Here is a 17,258-nt window from a genome sequence, read left to right on the forward strand (position 1 = left end):
CAGTGTAATGATACAAATAATCACAGTTATAATCTCTATTTTCAAGAAATTTCATAAAATAAATTTCATACATAAAAACCAAGTCAAACACTAAAGCCGCAATATTTCGTCTTAAGAGCTGGAACTGGAAATCAACTTCTCTGCATGTTTCAGTAAAAGTAATTCATCGTGATTGTGTCGTCTTCTACTGATTTAGACTGCTTTAAAGAATATTATGTTACTTGTACTTGAGAAGCTATAGACAAAACATCAGGCCTTCACATCTGCTGCCGTCAGATCGCACACATCCAAATATTTCAGGGACTTCAGTGAACTTGTCTCCTGAAAGTCCTTATTCATATGGTCAGGTATTTACTAGAGGTGGGAATCTCCAGACAGCCCACAATACAATACTATTGTAGTTTTTAAAGTTTTGCAGTATGTTGAGTATTGCGGTAATACTGCTCTAAAGTAAAAAAACCAAACACACGTTTCACATAACTTTTCATTATCCTCGCCTTTCCAGTGGTCCAATCCTGCAAAAAACTGTAGAAAGTTGGAGTAAAACTATCACAGAGGGCCATTTGCATATATACATAAATGCATAAATGTTGGTAATAAAGAGTACAGAAAAGCTTCCCTGACTGTAGACTGGAGGCAGCTAGCTGAGAGGTAACACTGCTCTGAGGCGGATCTGTTGCTGCAGTGTTTAGTTGGCTATGTTTGTGAGCTTTGCGACATTTGTTGTCTTTGATGCAATCTTTGACTTCTATGAGCTCTAAAAGTTTGAGATTTGAATATGTATTCATGCTGTGTAATTTTGTGAAATTTTATGGCAACATTGTGCCATCGTAGGGCATCATAATGAAAAAATATTGAGTGTGTTGTGCAGCTCTCTCCATGCACTTTCATCTGAAATGTTCCTTGATGTGGTTTCTTGAAGTTTCTTTTCAAGGTCAACTTTGACCTTGGGTGCTAATGTCCCCCAAGGCTTAGTATGTTGATGTGAAGTTTGAAGACGGGCCATAAAAAATAGTTGTTAACCCTCTCAAGGCAGGCGTTGCAGATTACCCCACATACATATTTTATGAGTTTTTTTACTCAGAAGTACCACTGCAGGTATTCTTTTGTGCATTAGCAACAGAAACTTAATTTGAGCCTGAGAGGGTTAATATAGGTTGTACCATATCTACCATTTTACCAACTTTGAAGGTGATATCTTGAAAACTGTCGACACTAGATTGGTTACAAACAAACAAACTCCCTTCAGGGGCAGAATTGTTTTTCCCTGTGAGCTCTTTTTTTTTTTAAACTCATGACAATGTGCTTGTATGTGGTTTCGGGGGGTGGTGGTGTGTACTTGTTTGTTCTCCAGGAGACAGGTGGAGTGGGAGGCGGCCAGTAGCCTGATCGAGGGGATCTGCCTGACCTTGCAGCGACAGCCGATCATCTCGTTCCTGCCTCACCTGCGCTCGCTTATCAACGTCTGCGTCAACCTGGTATGGGACTGCAAAGATGTTGAAAAGCAAAGTTGTTTTTCTTTTTTTTTTAGCATTTTCTTAAGTTTTTTGGTGGGGTGGTTTGTCTGGTCTGTTGTCAGGTGATGGGTGTGGTCGGCCCCTCCAGTGTGGCGGACGGGCTGCCACTCCTCCACCTCAGCCCTTACCTGTCTCCGCCTCTGCCCTTTAGCACCGCCGTGGTCCGATTGGTTGCTCTGCAGATTCAGGTATGGCGAGATGACCCTATCAAACACCCACTCATAAAGCAGCTGCTCCGCGTGCTAATGCTAATTCCCTCGCGCTTCTCCACAGGCCTTGAAGGAAGACTTCCCCCTCAGTCACGTGATCTCACCTTTCACCAATCAGGAAAGGCGGGAGGGGATGCTGCTCAACCTGCTCATTCCCTTCGTGTTAACTGTAGGCTCCGGGAGCAAAGGTGATTTATTGGTGCGATTGGAGGAGGAGACTTAAAACGCCAATCAGCATCTTGCTCAGGGTTTTTTGTATTTCCTGCTTTTGTTTTGTTTTCTCGATGCAGACAGCCCCCACCTGGAGCAGCCGGAGGTCTTCCTGCTCCTACAGACAGTCATCAACATCCTGCTTCCCCCTCGTATCATCTCCACATCCCGCACCAAGAACTTTATGCTTGACGCCTCTCCGGCTCACTGCTCCACGCCGGGTGACCCTGGGAAAGATCTGCGTAGGGAGGGATTAGCAGAGTCCACGAGCCAGGCTGCTTATTTAGGTACAATAGAAGAGGGGAGAACATTTTATAGCTTTGCTTTGTCTTCCTCTTCTCATCCTCCTTCCTCCACAGCTCTGAAGGTGGTGCTGGTTTGCTTCGAGCGCTCGCTGGGGAACCAGTGGTATCGGCTGAGCCTGCAGGTGAAGGAGATGGCTCTGAGGAAGGTGGGCGGCTTGGCCTTCTGGGACTTCATCGACTTTATCGTCCGAACCCGGATCCCTATTTTTGTCCTGCTCAGACCCTTTATACAGTGCAAGGTAGGGGACTTCAGGAGCCTCCTGCTCCTTCAGCACTCCTGAAAAGTTTGCTGTCATCTTCCTCACTTTTCCTCCATCTTACTTTTCCAGTTGCTGACCCAGCCGGCCGATTCCCAGGAAGAGATCACAGCGCGCCACCACATCGCTGATCAGCTGGAGCGGCGCTTCATCCCACGACCTCTCTGCAAGAGCTCACTGTTTGCAGAGTTCAACAATGAGCTCAAGATCCTCAAAGAGGCTGTGCACAGCGGCTCGGGTCAGGAGCTACATACTAAAAAATTAAAGGAACAGTTCATCTAAAAATCCCATTTTATCCATCTAGTGTTTTTTGGCTTCTCGTCACACACATACTGACGTACAACATACTGCAGTCCAAATACCCTGATATAATCTGACAGGAGATGATTGCTGTGTATGTCTGTATGTTTAATTTCTTAATGGAACATGAGTATGTTTTTTAAAAAATGTCCACGTAAAAGGAATCAGTAATATAGACGGATAAACAGGGTGAACTTGTCCTGTAAGTGTTTTCAAATAGGAGCTATCAACTCTGCAGTCACGTATGGCGTTTCCCACCCCACAGCATATCAGGGCAAGACATCCATCAGCACGGTGGGCACCTCCACGTCAGCCTACCGCCTCAGTTTGGCCACAATGTCGCGATCCAACACAGGCACTGGAACAGTTTGGGAGCAGGACAGCCAACCGTCACGGCAGCCCTCACAGGACACGCTCAGCCGTACCGACGAGGACGATGAAGAGAGTCAGAAACACTGTTCCCTTGTTTTCACCAGCTATTCTCACTCATTCCTGTTCACTTCCTTTAAAGTGAACTCACCACTCTACGTTCCTCTCGCTGCAGTTGACTCCATGAGCATTCCCAGCGTGGTGAGCGAGCACGAAGCCTTCATGCCCAGGGTGATGTCACAGCGCCGTTTCTCCAGCCACGCCACTGGCTCGGCGGCCTCTCAGCCCGAGGCCCCCCGCACCACCATGTTGCCCAGCCACAGGTAACATTTCCCACTGAACCTGGGAGCCACAGATAAGCACTTATGTAAAACAGTCACACCTAGTTCAGTGAAAATCTTTTTTTAATTCAATCTGTTTAGTCTTTATCGGTTAAAAAACAAACAAAAAATGGTGGTTTAGTAGTTAGTTGTTAGCTGCAATATGCAAGTTGTTCTTCCTGTACTTGAAAAGTAAAGATGAAATGGTGTGAAGGCAGAAATAATCTCACTAGCCATTAAAAGGCGATGTCAGACCGAGTGAAAGGGAGAAAACAAAAGGGCTGAAAAATAGAGCTAACTGCAGATCCTGCATGATCAAACAGCCAGCTTTATAACAGGAAACAAAGGAGTAAAAAGGCCTACAGTGACCAGCTCTGTTTAACCTGCATTAAGGCACCAGTCACCTGGAAACCAGTTGTTCTGAACTATCTGTTTTCCTTGACCAGCAAATGGTTACAGGCTGTCACTAGGTCACAAAATTCCCCCCTGTACCATCCAGTGTTTTCACCAGTCTCTCTCCAGGGGTTAACTGACATTCGTGAGTCCTTATATTAATGCTATGATTAGTATTCCTTATATTCAGAAAAGAATTGTTCCTTTTTCATTTATTAATTACAAAGCTTTGGCAAAACATTAGCTGGATTCAGCTGTGCTGATCACAATAGTTACAGGCCACATCGGTGCCACATGCAGTTACATTAGGGAGGTACACATCAGGTTAATGCAGAAGAGGATTAGGGCCACTAATAAGAAATGGGGAGTGTCTTTTGGATTTTTTATCCCTCAGAATTCTGAGAAGAAAAAAATTAATTCTGACTTTGTTCTCAGAATTCAGAGAAAAAAGTCAGAATTTGAACATTAATCTTAGTCACGAGATTAATTCTGACATTTATCTCAAAACTCTGAGTGGAAAAAGTCTGAATCCTGACAATAATTTCAGTATTCTGAGAAGATAGTAATCATTTTTATATAACTCTTTGTCATGAGATTAATTTTGACATTAATCTCAGAAGTTTGATTTCTTAGATCAATCAAAGAATTCTACAAAAACAGTCAATCAGGAGATTAATTCTGACATTTGTCCCCCCAGTAATTTTTTTCAGGGGCCCTGAAAAAGTCCTAATCCTGCATAGGTTTTGGTGCAGTTTTAGAGGGGCTTGTGCTTACCACATAGTGTAGCTACAGTGCAAATTTCTAACTGAAACATATGTCGTCAGTTATAGACGTCAGAGGCTTACAGCGAGTTTATGCTTCACAATCAAGGCTCCTGAGTGCCTGACGTACATCTCCTTTGTAATGTCATGTTCCAGGATTTTATTAATATGTTTCTACACTTGCGATCTATGAATGCAGGTTGCTAACCAATAAAAAAATCAGCTGATAGCTTCACTCTCAAATACGTTGACTCTTGACTACAAAAAGCTAAAGTGTCTAAACTTCACAGCTATATTTGAGAACCACTGTGCTTCTATCCTGCTGGTTAAACTAATGAGATTATTTCTGTTTTCAGAGCAGCTTTCATGAAATGTTCAACTCTTTCCTGTTTATTATGTAACATGTAGAGCCGACCGATGGACGAGAAATCAACCAGTCATATTCCACAACCACAGTCATATTTATCTATGTATATCTCTGTTGATTTATCATGTTTTTTATTAAGCAGTGTTAAGACTCTGTTTCATGGTAAGAATGTTAAAAATCAAAAGTCTGCTCTGCCTTTGGTTACTTTTGGTTAGAGGAAACACCCTGGCTTATATAAACCCTGCTAAGGAAGGGGCTCAGGGTGGTGATGGATCTCACTACACTCCCTAAACTCCCATTTTCCCGCTTCGCCCCCCTTTTTACAGTGAACCCAATGTGCTAGATGAGTCCCAGGGTCTTCTGCAGGAGGGTAACCTCTCTAGGTACAGTGGCCCTCTCTCTGTCTGTGTCCCGTTGGTGCATTCTTGCATCTGTCTGCCACTGGGAGGGGCATCACCTCAGGACGGCCACCTCTATCGGCCGCCTCACTGTTGATCACTCATCCGCATCGAATCAAATCGCCTCGGCCAGTCACACCTCCGCCCCCCCACCTCCCACTTACCCGTCTCTATCTCTTTCTGTGTGGGTCTAATGTGCCTTGTCTCTATCCCCTTAACCCCCCTCACTTCCCCTTGAGCTCCACACTGACCCTCATCTTCTCAGCTCATCCGCTGTGCTATCCTAACCAGGCCCCCTCCCCCTTTTACAAAAAAAAAAAAATGTTAAAAAGGGTCTCAGAGCCCCTGGGGCCAGGGAGCTCTGCCTCTGTTCTTTCTCTGTTAGCTGTGGTTCTTTACAGTTAATGTGCCATCACTAAAGTCAGCCTCTCATCGGTGCCATGGTGTTTCATACTGTTTACGTGTCTATCAGGCTTTTCGCTGATCAAATTGGGCGTCCTATTGTGGATACCAATCTGGAGGGGCACGAGGGAACTGGGGTGGCAACACAAAAAAATACAAACAATGGACACTTTAGTTGTTGTTTTTTGTTTAGAAGCTAACTTTAAATATGCCGTATGACTGTTTCATGGTTAGATGGGGACATTTCAGGTGTTTCAGGGGCATTTGTAGCACAAAAAACAAGACAAGTTGCTTTGTCAGGATTGCCACTCCAGGCCCTACTACTCCCCTGTTGTGTTTTCAGTGTTTGAATCATGGCAGCACTGTTATTCTTTTCCGTACTGTGATTGGGTGTCTTGTAGCACACTGTGTGTATTGTGTAGTGAGTGAATGGGTAGAGTAGCAGCGACATCTTATTGTGATCAAAGTTGCGTTTATCGACGGTTGGGTAATCTTTGCTTTTCAGTCCCTTTATGGTGACGTATTTCTGTGTGTTTTGCGTGAATGTGCGCACGTGAATGTGTGTGTGTGTGTGTGTGTGTGTGTCTCTTTATGACTGACTGCATCAGGGTGGCCAGTGTGCAGAGCGAACCAGGTCAGAACCTCCTGATCCAGCCCCCGTTAGGAAGAAAGCGAGGACTCAGACAGGTGTGGACATCACCTTTTTTCATGTGTCCCATGTGTCCATGTAACTTGATGGCATTGAGTATGTGCTATCTTAATTCACATTTAAGCAAATACATTACAAGAAAATAGAATTTAAAAGTATTTTTAGACACACACATAAAATAAAAGAAATTCACTTCAGTTCAGTTTTATTTATATAGCGCCAAATCCCAAAAACAGTTGCCTCAAGGTGCTTTATATTGTAAGGTAAGGACCAATACAATAATACAAATAAACACACAAAACTCCAACAATCATACGAGCCCCTGTGAGCAAGAGCTCAACTGTGGGAAGGAAAAACTCTGTTTTAACAAGAAGAAACTTCTAGCAGAACCAGGCTCAGGGAGGAGTGGCGTCTGCGCAAACAGTCGGGGTTGATTATCAATCAAGTTATCAAAATAAGCCACCCTAAAAATGCTTAAACAATGTGGGGATAAAAAAGACAAAGTCTTTGAAGCAATATAGATTTATATTATTTTAATATATTTTTCATTTTATATATTTATATTTTTCAGACGTCTAATAAGTTTGTTATATTGTTACAATCACTGTTGTGGTCATTTTAATAATATATAGAACTTTCTTCTGTATTATGTTCATGTTTATTATTATAAATCATTATTATTATTTTTTAAATAGATGTGGAAATGTATTTATTTTAAATAATTCAGTCATTCTTGGGTTGTGTCCCGTTACAGGTGTTACATAAACCTGTTTTTAAAAAGCATTTTATTTACTAAAAAGACGAGGAAGACATCACACATAGGCGCTACAATACAGTGGGCAGGCTAACCATCTTGTGGATTTTCTTAAATTTCCCGTAGATGCGACGCCCCCTGCTGTCCATTCCAAAAACCGAACCACGCGGTCGATCTGGAGCGAGGCTTTCTACAACGCGCAGGAGCATCCAGCCCAAGAACAAACCACTGGGTAACAGCACACATGCTTTCATCTGTCTTTTCTTAGATGAGGGATGATGAAAGCGCATCATGTGTTTTAAAACTCTGAAACAGGATGCGTGACTATCTTTAAAAGTAACAGCAAAACTCACCCTGCACTTCAGATCAAGCACACAATCCAAATCCAGACTTACAAACATTTATACCTGTAACAATACTTTATTTATTGTCAGTGTGCTGACTTGAACTGACCCGTCCTCCCCATTCACGACCTCTGTGTTTGTTCCAATGCTGTTTGCTGTACCACCTGCCACCAGACTGACTCTTCTCACTCTGTTCTGTCTCATGCTTTTGTTTCGAAATAAAGAAACTTTATTGGACTGTGAAGGTGAGACACAACTCGTAACCCTTCCTCTCCACCCTGCAACGGCTCGTCCCTTTTATCTGCAACCTCACCCAATAGGACGCTCTGCATGTCTGTCTTGCATTACCCCCCGAATCCCCTGCCTCCCCCTCTCCCATCCCCTCCCTGCCTCCACTCTCTTTGGTGGTGCTAATGTGTTAGCGAGTCGCTAGCTGGCGCTATCGTCTCTGTTTTGACCACGTGCGCATGCATGTCTGCCCACAGCGCATGGAGACCAAAAGAGGTCAGTCACCTTTACAGAGAATCAAGGCCAGCAGGCATCCACGGGGGCAAGCAAGCCTCCAACTCCCAGCACTGTGGACCCACCGGGCGAAGGCAGAGGGACGAGTCCTGCCCCATCAAAGTCCCCAACCCTGGAAGTACCCCCCACCTCTTCAGCCATGATCTTGGCTGACCTGCACGGACCTACAAATGCACAGGTAGGACCAGCTGAAGGAGGAAATGCAGAATGCTGTGGACATTAAATAAAATAAATAAAACTATAGTACTAAGTGTTACCTACATTTATTTCATCTTCTTCTTACCATCGCCATGTTTTATACCATGTCATGTTGTGGTATAAACAATACAATTGAAGTACTTACATAGTTGGTTCACTAAAAAAATCCTTTTTTTTTTTTTGTAGCAGTATCTACTGATTTATATTCACCAGCTTTTTGATTAGGTACACTTTGCTAGTACTGGGTCGGACTGCCTTTTGTCTTCAGAACCACTTAATTCTTCGTGGTATAGATTCAACCCAGTGGTGCTCTGGATTGAGATCTGATGACTATGGGGGCCGTTTGAGTACAGAGAACTCAGTTTGAGATGATTTTCTGTTTTTCAGCTCATCCCCTGTAAAACTCCAGAGATGGTTGTTTACGAAAAATCTTAGCAGTTTCTGAAACGCTCAGACCAGCAACAACATGCCACATTCAAAGTCATTTAAATCACCTTTCTTCCTCATTCTGATGCTCAGTTTCAACTTCAGCAAGTCGTCTTCACGATGTGTACATGCCTAAATATAAAGGGTTGATCGATTAGATATTTGTGCTAGCAAGTAGTTGAACAACTGTACCTAACAAAGTGGCCAGTGAGTGGACCTAGTATTGAGCCCTGTGGCACGCCTTTACGGCCTTCAAACCAGAATGATGACCATCTGCAGCTATTCCTCTAATTTTAAGGAGATAAAAATATAATTTTATGTCATTTATGTGTGAAGTAGCCCTTTAAAAGCTAAACTACAGGAGCAGGTGTATTCCCACACAGGTCCCTCAAGCATTAAGCAGCAAGGAGAAGAGAGAGCAGTGGGGGCTACGCAGCAGCCTCTCCCCTCCCCCATCCATCTCCCGGCCTTCCACTCCAACACCCCCATCCCGAACCTGCTCCCCTCTCCCCCTCTCCAGAACCTGCTCCCCTCTCCCTTTGTCCCGCACCTCCTCTCCTCTTCCACCGCCACTCCCAGTGCTGAGCACAGCACCCGCTCCGGGTCCACCGCCGCCACCTCCATTACCACCAACTCATCTTGCTGCTGCTCCTCCTCCTCCACCACCCCCGGGGCCTTCTAGGATCAGAGAGAGCCCCGGGGACGAGGACACAACCGCCCTGCTGCCGCGCAGCGACACCCTGCTGCACCTCAGCGAGGACGACGGCACCGAGAACCCGCTTCTCACCCCGCTGCTGTCCCCTCCTCCCCCCCGCCGGTCGCCCCGCCGCTCTCCCCTCCCCCTCTCACCCGTCGACCTGGACCTGGATGAGTCCCACGTGTGAGAGAGGTGACGGATGGATGTTTTTTCTATCCAGATGCTCTATAAAACACAAAAAGTAAAGTTTTTGGTTTTACTGAAAGTCTTAAACAGTTTGAAAGGACAGGACTGTTTTGACTTTACGTCTCCTAAATGAAGAAAACTCCTTCCTCTGTCTGAAATATGACAAATCAGAGTCACTCTCTTATCTTCTCTGTCCTCAGACTGAGGGCTGAATGTATGTTACAGCAGCAATCGACATAAGGTCTCATCTCTGGTCCTCATCAAGAGCAGAAATGTTTTTTCAGCAATGATATCAAATACCTATTTAAGATAAGAGAAAGGATTATTTAACTCAGTAATGACTATTTAAAATAGAAAATATGTCTATATTGAAAAAGGAGATGATATAACATGTGATGTGGTGCAGATTTGTATAAACGTTATAAAGAGCCATTCTAAAGATAAAGTGAGTGACTTATCTTAGCACCTTTATTTGAAATGGAGTAAAGGGAATAAATATATAACACAGCATATGTATTTTAATCACATAGAAGTGGAGTATGACATGTTGTAATCCAGAAGTCTATGAGATTTTATATTTTAGAAAGAGATGTTTTTTTTCTGTCATTTGCACTTCAAAATGTTCATAAAGTCGAATACACGTGTTTCCAGCTAAAACTCCATCATGTCCAGTGCTTTGTTAAGTGATGATGTTTGTAAAGTAAACATCTTGATGTGGATAAAAACTTTTCCATCAACTCTGCTAAAAAATAAAAGTTTAGGATAAATCAGAGACGCTCAACAGGATAACCGAAACAAATTCAACACAATTTTGACTTTTTGTGGTTTTAGCGTGGATGCAATCTGAAAGGCTAACGCTAAACTGTAAACATGGTCACATGACTTTTTCATGTGAGAAGATGTTGCGCCGTCTAATCGTGCTCCCTGTATTACAGCACAGTCTCACAGCAGCTTATGAAGTAGTTGCGACCTTTGTGTTCATGTATATGCACCTCGTATTTTCACATTTAAAAGGAGAGAAAAAATCCACAGTTGCACAGATTGACAGAGTTACATGGATGTGAGAGATTACTGGGGTTGCAGTAGTTGGAGGAATGGAACAGATTGCAGAAATTGGTAGCAGGGATATTAGGGGTTGTAGGAATTGTGAGGGTTGCAGAGATGGGAGGGATTGCAAGGGTTGTAACGGCTGCAGGAATAGGAGAGACTATGGCACGGACCACAGTGTGCACCATAACTGGAGAGAAAATCATGGTGACCAATCAGGAACTTTGTATGGTAGACCCTCCCACAGCCTCTGTCATCCCAGGCTTCATCTTTGGGGCCTGGCTGTGGAAACACAGCAAAAAACCAACCAATTCCCCTTTTAAATGTAGAGACACTACATTTGAATGTGTTTTATCTGTTTGTTAGTTTTAGGAAGAAGGCAGTAGATTGCGGCTTCACCGGTAGATAAATAAACCAACACCGGTTGTGCTATCGCCATCATCATGCAGTCATAATGTCCTACCATTGTCTCATTGAGTTCAGCTCTAACTCTAAAGTGTATGTTGTGCACAATATTTTATTTGGGACCAAAGACTGTATCTTTACATAGCAGTTATATATGTAAGAAAAAGGCATATAATATTTACAGAGACACTTGTCCTGGTGTTCGTCATGCTGTTCTGTTTGTGTCTGTGATGTCTTCTATTCAGAGCAGTGGGGACGGGATGTCTCTTATCTTTATTGCAGCTGTGACGATGCAGTAGATAGACGTTACCTCGTTTCTCATTTCATGCCTTAACAGAGACGTCTGCATACATCGGTTTATTTAGTCCACTGAGAACCTCATACCTCCAGGAGTATCCACTGAAACAGTCCCGCAGTAACGTCAGGTTGTTTTCTGTCTGCCGTGTTCGTGACACTCAGCTGCTTGCTGTGGCCTCCACACTCAAACCTCTCTGTGTGCTGTCAGGTCACAGAAGACAAAACTTTGTGCCATAACTCACACCAGTGCACTGTGAGTGTTTTATTGTTGGCTGCTTGTCTTTCTTTTTTCTGTGTCATGATTTGTGAAAAATTATGTAATCATTTTGGTTACGCAGAGACTCAAGTTACGCAGAGGGAATGATGCATTTCTTAAAGGGGGTTGTCGTTGTGTCGTCTAAATCCACGCAGCTCTGCAAATTCTTCATTTGATGTTTCTAAATGCATATCACACCAAGCCTAGAGTGTAAAGACGCATCGGCATATTTATTGTTGAGGGTCGCTGGGTTTGTCACTCCCTTTAAATGTAACATGTCTGTGTCGAATGATGTCTTCTTTGTGCAAAGATTAAATAATAAAGCTTCACTATATCAGAATATTTCCTAAATATCTAAATAAATGGATATTGTTTACACTGTTTTTCAGCTTTGTCTGGGGGTTTTTTAAATGGAGGTTTCTGTCATTTTCAGTTCTTGCTTTGAAAATAGCTCAGCAAGATGACTGACAACTTTTTTAAATAGGGTCAGGTTTCTTTCTTCTTTTTTTTTACAGTAGCTCTGAGAGGTCAAACACACTGCGACATAAGAAAATAAAAGCATATATAATATAAAAATGCTGCAAAAACTTTAAAAAAATCAAGAACACAATGGGTGTGTTTTTGGGGAGACAATAACGTGACAGACGAGCTAACAATGAACAGCTAATGGAAAACGTACTGACACTATTATATTAATCATATGTTTAAAACACTTTATGTTCATCTTTTTATTCCTCACAACATCAATGAATCCTCTGCTTCTTCTAAGCCTGTGTCACTGTAAGCCTACACTTGTTTTTGGTTTCTGTCACTTCCGTAGCTGGTCCGTCACATTATTGTGTCCCCAAAAACACATCCATTACGTTTTGTGATATTTTCTTCTATTTTTCTACTTCCTTCGTGTTTTATTCGACTTTTGCTGAGTTTTTTTCTACTTCTATTGTGGTTTACTGTTGTCATTTTTTTTAAGTTCCAGTGTGTTTAACCTCTCAGGGTCATTGTATTTTTCCCTTAACAAATGCAATCATTTAAAAAGTGCACTTTGAATTTACTTGGTTAACCTCTCTGATATTAAAATTTATAGCATAAGCGTGAGAAATGTGCAAAAAATGAGGAATCAGAGAGGGGGCAAACTTTTTCACAGTATGGAATTTTATATTGCACAACTTAATGACATAAACAGATTTAAAGTATAACATGCCCACTGATTAGTACGACATATTTATTATTGAAATGTCAACAGTAAAATAGCTATTTACTCAAGTTTAACTAACAATCAGTTCATTATTAGCAGTGGTTGTTATACGGAGTTACCCACACAAATAGTGATATACACAAATATGCTGCTGTTACAGCAGAGCAGATATTTCTCTTAAATAATGATTAAAAAAAAAACATGTAAAATGTGCTCTAAGCAGCTTGGTGGGGATTAATTGTTTTCTGACTCAAGGTAATTGTAAACATAATGTTTAACTAGCTGTGAAGTAAAAGGCATTTGTTCATTTTATTTTGCATAACAACAAAAGTAATCCAGAAATCAGGCAACATTGCCATTACCAATGTGCATCATTTAATATAGCAGAAGTGCTGAAGACTTGAAAATGTAGGAAAAAAAGATAAACTTAGCATCTTGTGTCCAACATCGGTTCAGATGCATGTTTATCATTTTCACCGAGTCTGGCGCCATCTGCTGGTGCTGTTTCTTCTTGAGTCTTCACCCTGAACAGGTCCCACCTCTCTGGGAGGATCCCCTTGTTGAACAAGAGCGATGTCGCATAAGAAAATACCAGGATGGTGACCAGAGAGGACAGCATGCAAGTGGTCTTGAAAGGCCAGCGCTGCACATAAACACCATCCTCCAGAGAGCAGCCAGGGAAACGCAGGATGGCGGGAAGGTTGAACACCGGCTCGCCACACAGCACTCTCATCACAAAGGCAACAACGTAACCTGCCACAGCCCCGTAGGCATTGGATGATCCGACGAAGAGGATGCAGATCAGCTGGGGGAGCATGACGGTGTAGGTCAAGTCAGAGCTGAGGATCCAGAAGGCCAACGTTCTGCTGTCCAGGTAGGTGAGTGAGGTTCCTACAGTCCCTACGACCACTATGGAGAGGCGGATCACCCACTGCAGCTCTTTCTCTGATACCTAAACAGAACACCAAAGCTCATTTTTCCCAAAATATCAACACAAACTTTTAAGAACTCCGCATTCTGACCGACTTTGTTCCTACCTGATGCCTAACGAGGGTGTAGATGTTGGTGGTGAAGATGGAGGTTGCCGCCAGCAGGCACGAGTCAGTGGATGACATGGCAGCGCCGGCGATGGCTCCCATGGCGACAACGAAAACAGCGGTGGGGGTAAGATGCAAAAGGATAATGGGCAACGCCATGGCAGCCTCTCCTCGCTCATAGGGTGAAGGTGAGCCATAAGAGGTCAGGTTCCAGTCTGAAGCATAAGAGGAAACATTATAATGTTTAAAGTTACTGAAATATGAGTCCTCCTGCTCCTTTCTGATCTCTGGATCATCTGAATCATTCTGCTGAAGGCTCATCGTGTATGGAAGCCCCTTTTTGCCAGATAAAATATAAATTCAAAATAAAATCTATGAAAACTATTTGGATGAGTAAAAAGAATATTAGTTAAGTTTTATGTGTAGTGTTTGAATTTTTTTTAGTAAATGATGTGCAGAGGGAAAAGGGTGAAATGGAGGCAGATGATCCGCTGTGGGGACAACTAAAGGGTTTAGCCGGAAGAAAGAAGACGTCAGGTGTACCTGTTGATGCTGCAACAGCTCCGATCAGCACAGGTGGAATTCCCAGAACAATGACCACACCTGCCGCTATGAAACAAATCATTCTGGCCGTGGCCGTGGAGCTGGAGGAGAGTGTCCTCTGATAGAAGTCCTGAAACGCCAAATTTCCAACACTCTGAAAACAAAGAGCAAGCCCACAATCTACTATGTTCATTTTTTTAAGCTACTTTTTTTAAAACCGAGAGATTTTCTTGTGTTTTAGTAATTACCAGCATAAGAACTTATTGCTCACAGTTTGTTTTTAACAAATAAAAACATATACAGGGCCAAGAGTTTAAAAGCAAATCACACTCATGATGTAGATGTCTCAAAATGCCTGAGGGCAAGTATTGATTTTCAGCTTTGTCCTTGCACACAGAGATTCCTCCAAATTTTCTGATTCCTTTGATGATATTATGCACTGTAAATGAGGAGAGATTTAAAGTTTTCATAATTTTACGTGAGTAAAATTTTTCTGAAATTGTTCTGAAATCTGTAGACAGGTTTTTGGAAATTGGTGAACCTCTGCCCATCTTTACTTCTGAGAAACTCTGCCTAACGAGACTTTTTTTATACCCAATCACATTACTTACCTCTTGCCAGTTAACCTAATGTTCCTCCCGCTGTTTCTTTTTTATTGTACCTCTTATTTTTTCAGCCTTTTTGTTCAATTTGTTTATTAGCGACATATCAACTTTACACTTTATTTGATATAATCTTTTATATACAATGTTTTTGTTTTAATATAAGGTTTCAAGGACTTCAGATCTTATTAAATCATTAGAAACATTTTACTGTTATGTCATCTCACCATTGCGAGAAAATTATCGATCCATATCCACACGTCATCAGGCTCAAGGTGGCCGAGCCAGGGCGCCTGAAATGTGTGGTTGAAAGCCGTTTGACGGAGGTCGGTGTAGACATCACTCGCCAGAACGAAGGGAGCACACAACCACTGGAAAAAAAAAAACAGAGTAAAGCTTTTGAGAAACGAATCTGCTTCAACTGTAACGTGCACTCTTTCTTGCGAGAGATAACTTTTACCTCTGGCGTGTTGGAAAAGCAGTCTTGTTTATGTGTTGTCACATTAAACTCACCAAGCTACAAAACACCTGTGATAACTGGATGACATCAGTAAAAGCAACTGAATAGAGACCTCCAAGAACTGTGTAGACGATGGCCACCGCAGCAGAGATCCAGATGCAGAGACTTAAGGGCAGATCGGAAAAGACGGAAAGTGTGACTCCTGTTGGGAGAAAAACACACATAATCGATACCTCTGAAAATCATGTTGACCATTATAAATATTTAAAGATACTCATGGCAAATACAGGCAATTAGAAGTTTTAAAACCTTCCAAAAAATAACAAAATAAGAGTTAAAAAAAAAAACAGAACACCTGTGTGTTGTATTGAAGAGACGGCAACTAAAGTTGAATGCTGTAGTTTGTGTAATACCAGTTTGGACCACTAGATGTTGCAGGCAAGCCAGTGTTACTGGTGAATACGCTCTTTAAGTGGGCAAATCCTTATGAGGATATAACCGTATTTAAAATATGAAGTTTAGAGGTAACTGGTAAAATGCTGCCCCCTGGTTGTGAAAATGTTTGGCTAAATTCTGCAGGGTAACTACAAAAAGCACCTTTAGGCAACACTTCTGAAAGGAAGTGTTTGTGTGTTTATATTACCCAAGGAAATCAGCGTGACAGGAACCCACATGACTTCACTTATGAAAGGGATGATGGCGAGAAGCCCGGTCAGTGTTGTCCCATACTTCCTCTGAAAGGGATCCATCATGGTGATGTAATTTTTATCCCGCATCGGCTTTGCGAAGAACAGACCACCTTTAGCAAAAGAGACAACAATCAAAGCAGTGCCGAAATTAGATTTCAGGTTATGTTCGATTCTTGTGGTTAAGAGTTTAGTGATCGCTGAGGAATGTCAAGGTATTCAAAATTTGCCTTTAAGAGAAGGGGACAGTTAAGAAAAAAATCTTAAGTAATGATAGAAGATAAGGACATATCCTGTATGAGTGGATCTTATTTTGAAGAAAATAGCCCATTTTAGGCATATTTTTGGAGGTAAATACTCCTCTGTAAGAGGTTCTTACCGATGATGAATGAAACTGATATTTGTAGAGGAATGAGAGCCCAGATTAACCCCTTTGTGGGGTCATAAACAGTCTCTGCAACTCCAATGATAAAGGCACCTCCAACCCAAGTAGCTGCAGCCGATCATACAAGACAGAGCACACACAAGTCTCACATTCATGGTACAAGTTACTACTTTTATAAAAGCAAACAGATATTGTTTCATTAAAAAAAAACAAAGCAAAATGTGTTTGAAGTTAGCACCAAATTACTGATCACACACTTCTACGTGAACTCACCTGTCATGGTGAAGACGCCCACTGCCAAGGTGACCCTCCGATTAGCCAAAAAAGAAACTCCCACCTGTCCACCAGCTGAATTTTTCTCCATCTTCTTAGATTTCAAAAAAGCCCAGATCCCAATCCCCAGCACCAACAAATAAAAGATGACCATCGTTATTAGACCAGATATATGGAGAGCCATCGTGAATTAAAATGATAATAATGATAAGTTGGAGCTGCTGAGACTTTTCCTGGTGGTTATAGAAGTGAGACGCAGGGAGAGGAGAGTAAAGGAAGCTCGCTGCTCACCACAGGGAGGGTCAGACTGATGACCTTCTTCACACTGTGTAGCTGTATCAGACTGTATCAGACCCCCCCATCCCAACCACCCACACACACACACACACACACACACCCACCCCCCGCGTACACACATCTGCACCACTGCTGTCCAAGGATGTGCTTTGTAATGCTCTAAGCTTGTAAAGATTATCTTCACAGTATGA

The 17,258-nt window shown here is 42.4% G+C and overlaps 2 protein-coding genes across 24 annotated transcripts in view; one reads left to right on the forward strand and one right to left on the reverse strand.

Moving 5' to 3' along the window:
* The window catches only part of unc80 (unc-80 homolog (C. elegans)), a 68,513-nt gene extending 56,541 nt beyond the window's left edge, over window positions 1–11,972 (forward strand). For 16 of the 23 annotated variants that reach the window (XM_026157881.2, XM_026157885.2, XM_026157882.2 and 13 more), the window contains 14 exons: window positions 1,355–1,478; window positions 1,580–1,705; window positions 1,791–1,914; window positions 2,017–2,223; window positions 2,296–2,480; window positions 2,571–2,736; window positions 3,064–3,243; window positions 3,343–3,490; window positions 5,335–5,391; window positions 6,417–6,495; window positions 7,338–7,443; window positions 7,780–7,800; window positions 8,041–8,255; window positions 9,085–11,972. In XM_026157881.2, the coding sequence (XP_026013666.1) occupies window positions 1,355–1,478; window positions 1,580–1,705; window positions 1,791–1,914; window positions 2,017–2,223; window positions 2,296–2,480; window positions 2,571–2,736; window positions 3,064–3,243; window positions 3,343–3,490; window positions 5,335–5,391; window positions 6,417–6,495; window positions 7,338–7,443; window positions 7,780–7,800; window positions 8,041–8,255; window positions 9,085–9,585 (2,239 nt within the window). In that variant the 3' untranslated portion in view covers window positions 9,586–11,972. The remainder of the gene's footprint in view (window positions 1–1,354; window positions 1,479–1,579; window positions 1,706–1,790; window positions 1,915–2,016; window positions 2,224–2,295; window positions 2,481–2,570; window positions 2,737–3,063; window positions 3,244–3,342; window positions 3,491–5,334; window positions 5,392–6,416; window positions 6,496–7,337; window positions 7,444–7,779; window positions 7,801–8,040; window positions 8,256–9,084) is intronic. The other 7 variants (XM_026157884.2, XM_026157889.2, XM_080297107.1 and 4 more) reach the window with 3 other exon arrangements.
* A 751-nt stretch (window positions 11,973–12,723) lies between these two features.
* On the reverse strand, window positions 12,724–17,013 carry LOC113015563 (high-affinity choline transporter 1-like). The gene is made up of 8 exons (XM_026157571.2): window positions 16,771–17,013; window positions 16,492–16,605; window positions 16,070–16,225; window positions 15,480–15,628; window positions 15,194–15,337; window positions 14,365–14,518; window positions 13,822–14,036; window positions 12,724–13,736 (listed from the first exon to the last, which is right to left on the reverse strand). The coding sequence occupies exons 1-8, from the start codon at window positions 16,952–16,954 to the stop codon at window positions 13,212–13,214; spliced, it is 1,641 nt and encodes a 546-aa protein (XP_026013356.2). The 5' UTR covers window positions 16,955–17,013; the 3' UTR covers window positions 12,724–13,211.
* Between the last annotated feature and the right edge of the window lie 245 nt (window positions 17,014–17,258).

The sequence above is a fragment of the Astatotilapia calliptera genome, chromosome 23 (assembly GCF_964374335.1).
Source record: "Astatotilapia calliptera chromosome 23, fAstCal68.1, whole genome shotgun sequence".
Classification (NCBI taxonomy): domain Eukaryota; kingdom Metazoa; phylum Chordata; class Actinopteri; order Cichliformes; family Cichlidae; genus Astatotilapia; species Astatotilapia calliptera.

Bases quoted from the DNA above. Each gene is read 5' to 3' on its own strand.
- LOC113015563 (XM_026157571.2), bottom strand. From the start codon at position 16,954: ATGGCTCTCCATATATCTGGTCTAATAACGATGGTCATCTTTTATTTG. The intron at 14,519-15,193 runs GTGAGATGACAT...CTTTGTTTTCAG, and splicing joins TCGATAATTTTCTCGCAATG to AGTGTTGGAAATTTGGCGTT. The intron at 14,037-14,364 runs GTACACCTGACG...CTTATGCTTCAG, and splicing joins AGCTGTTGCAGCATCAACAG to ACTGGAACCTGACCTCTTAT.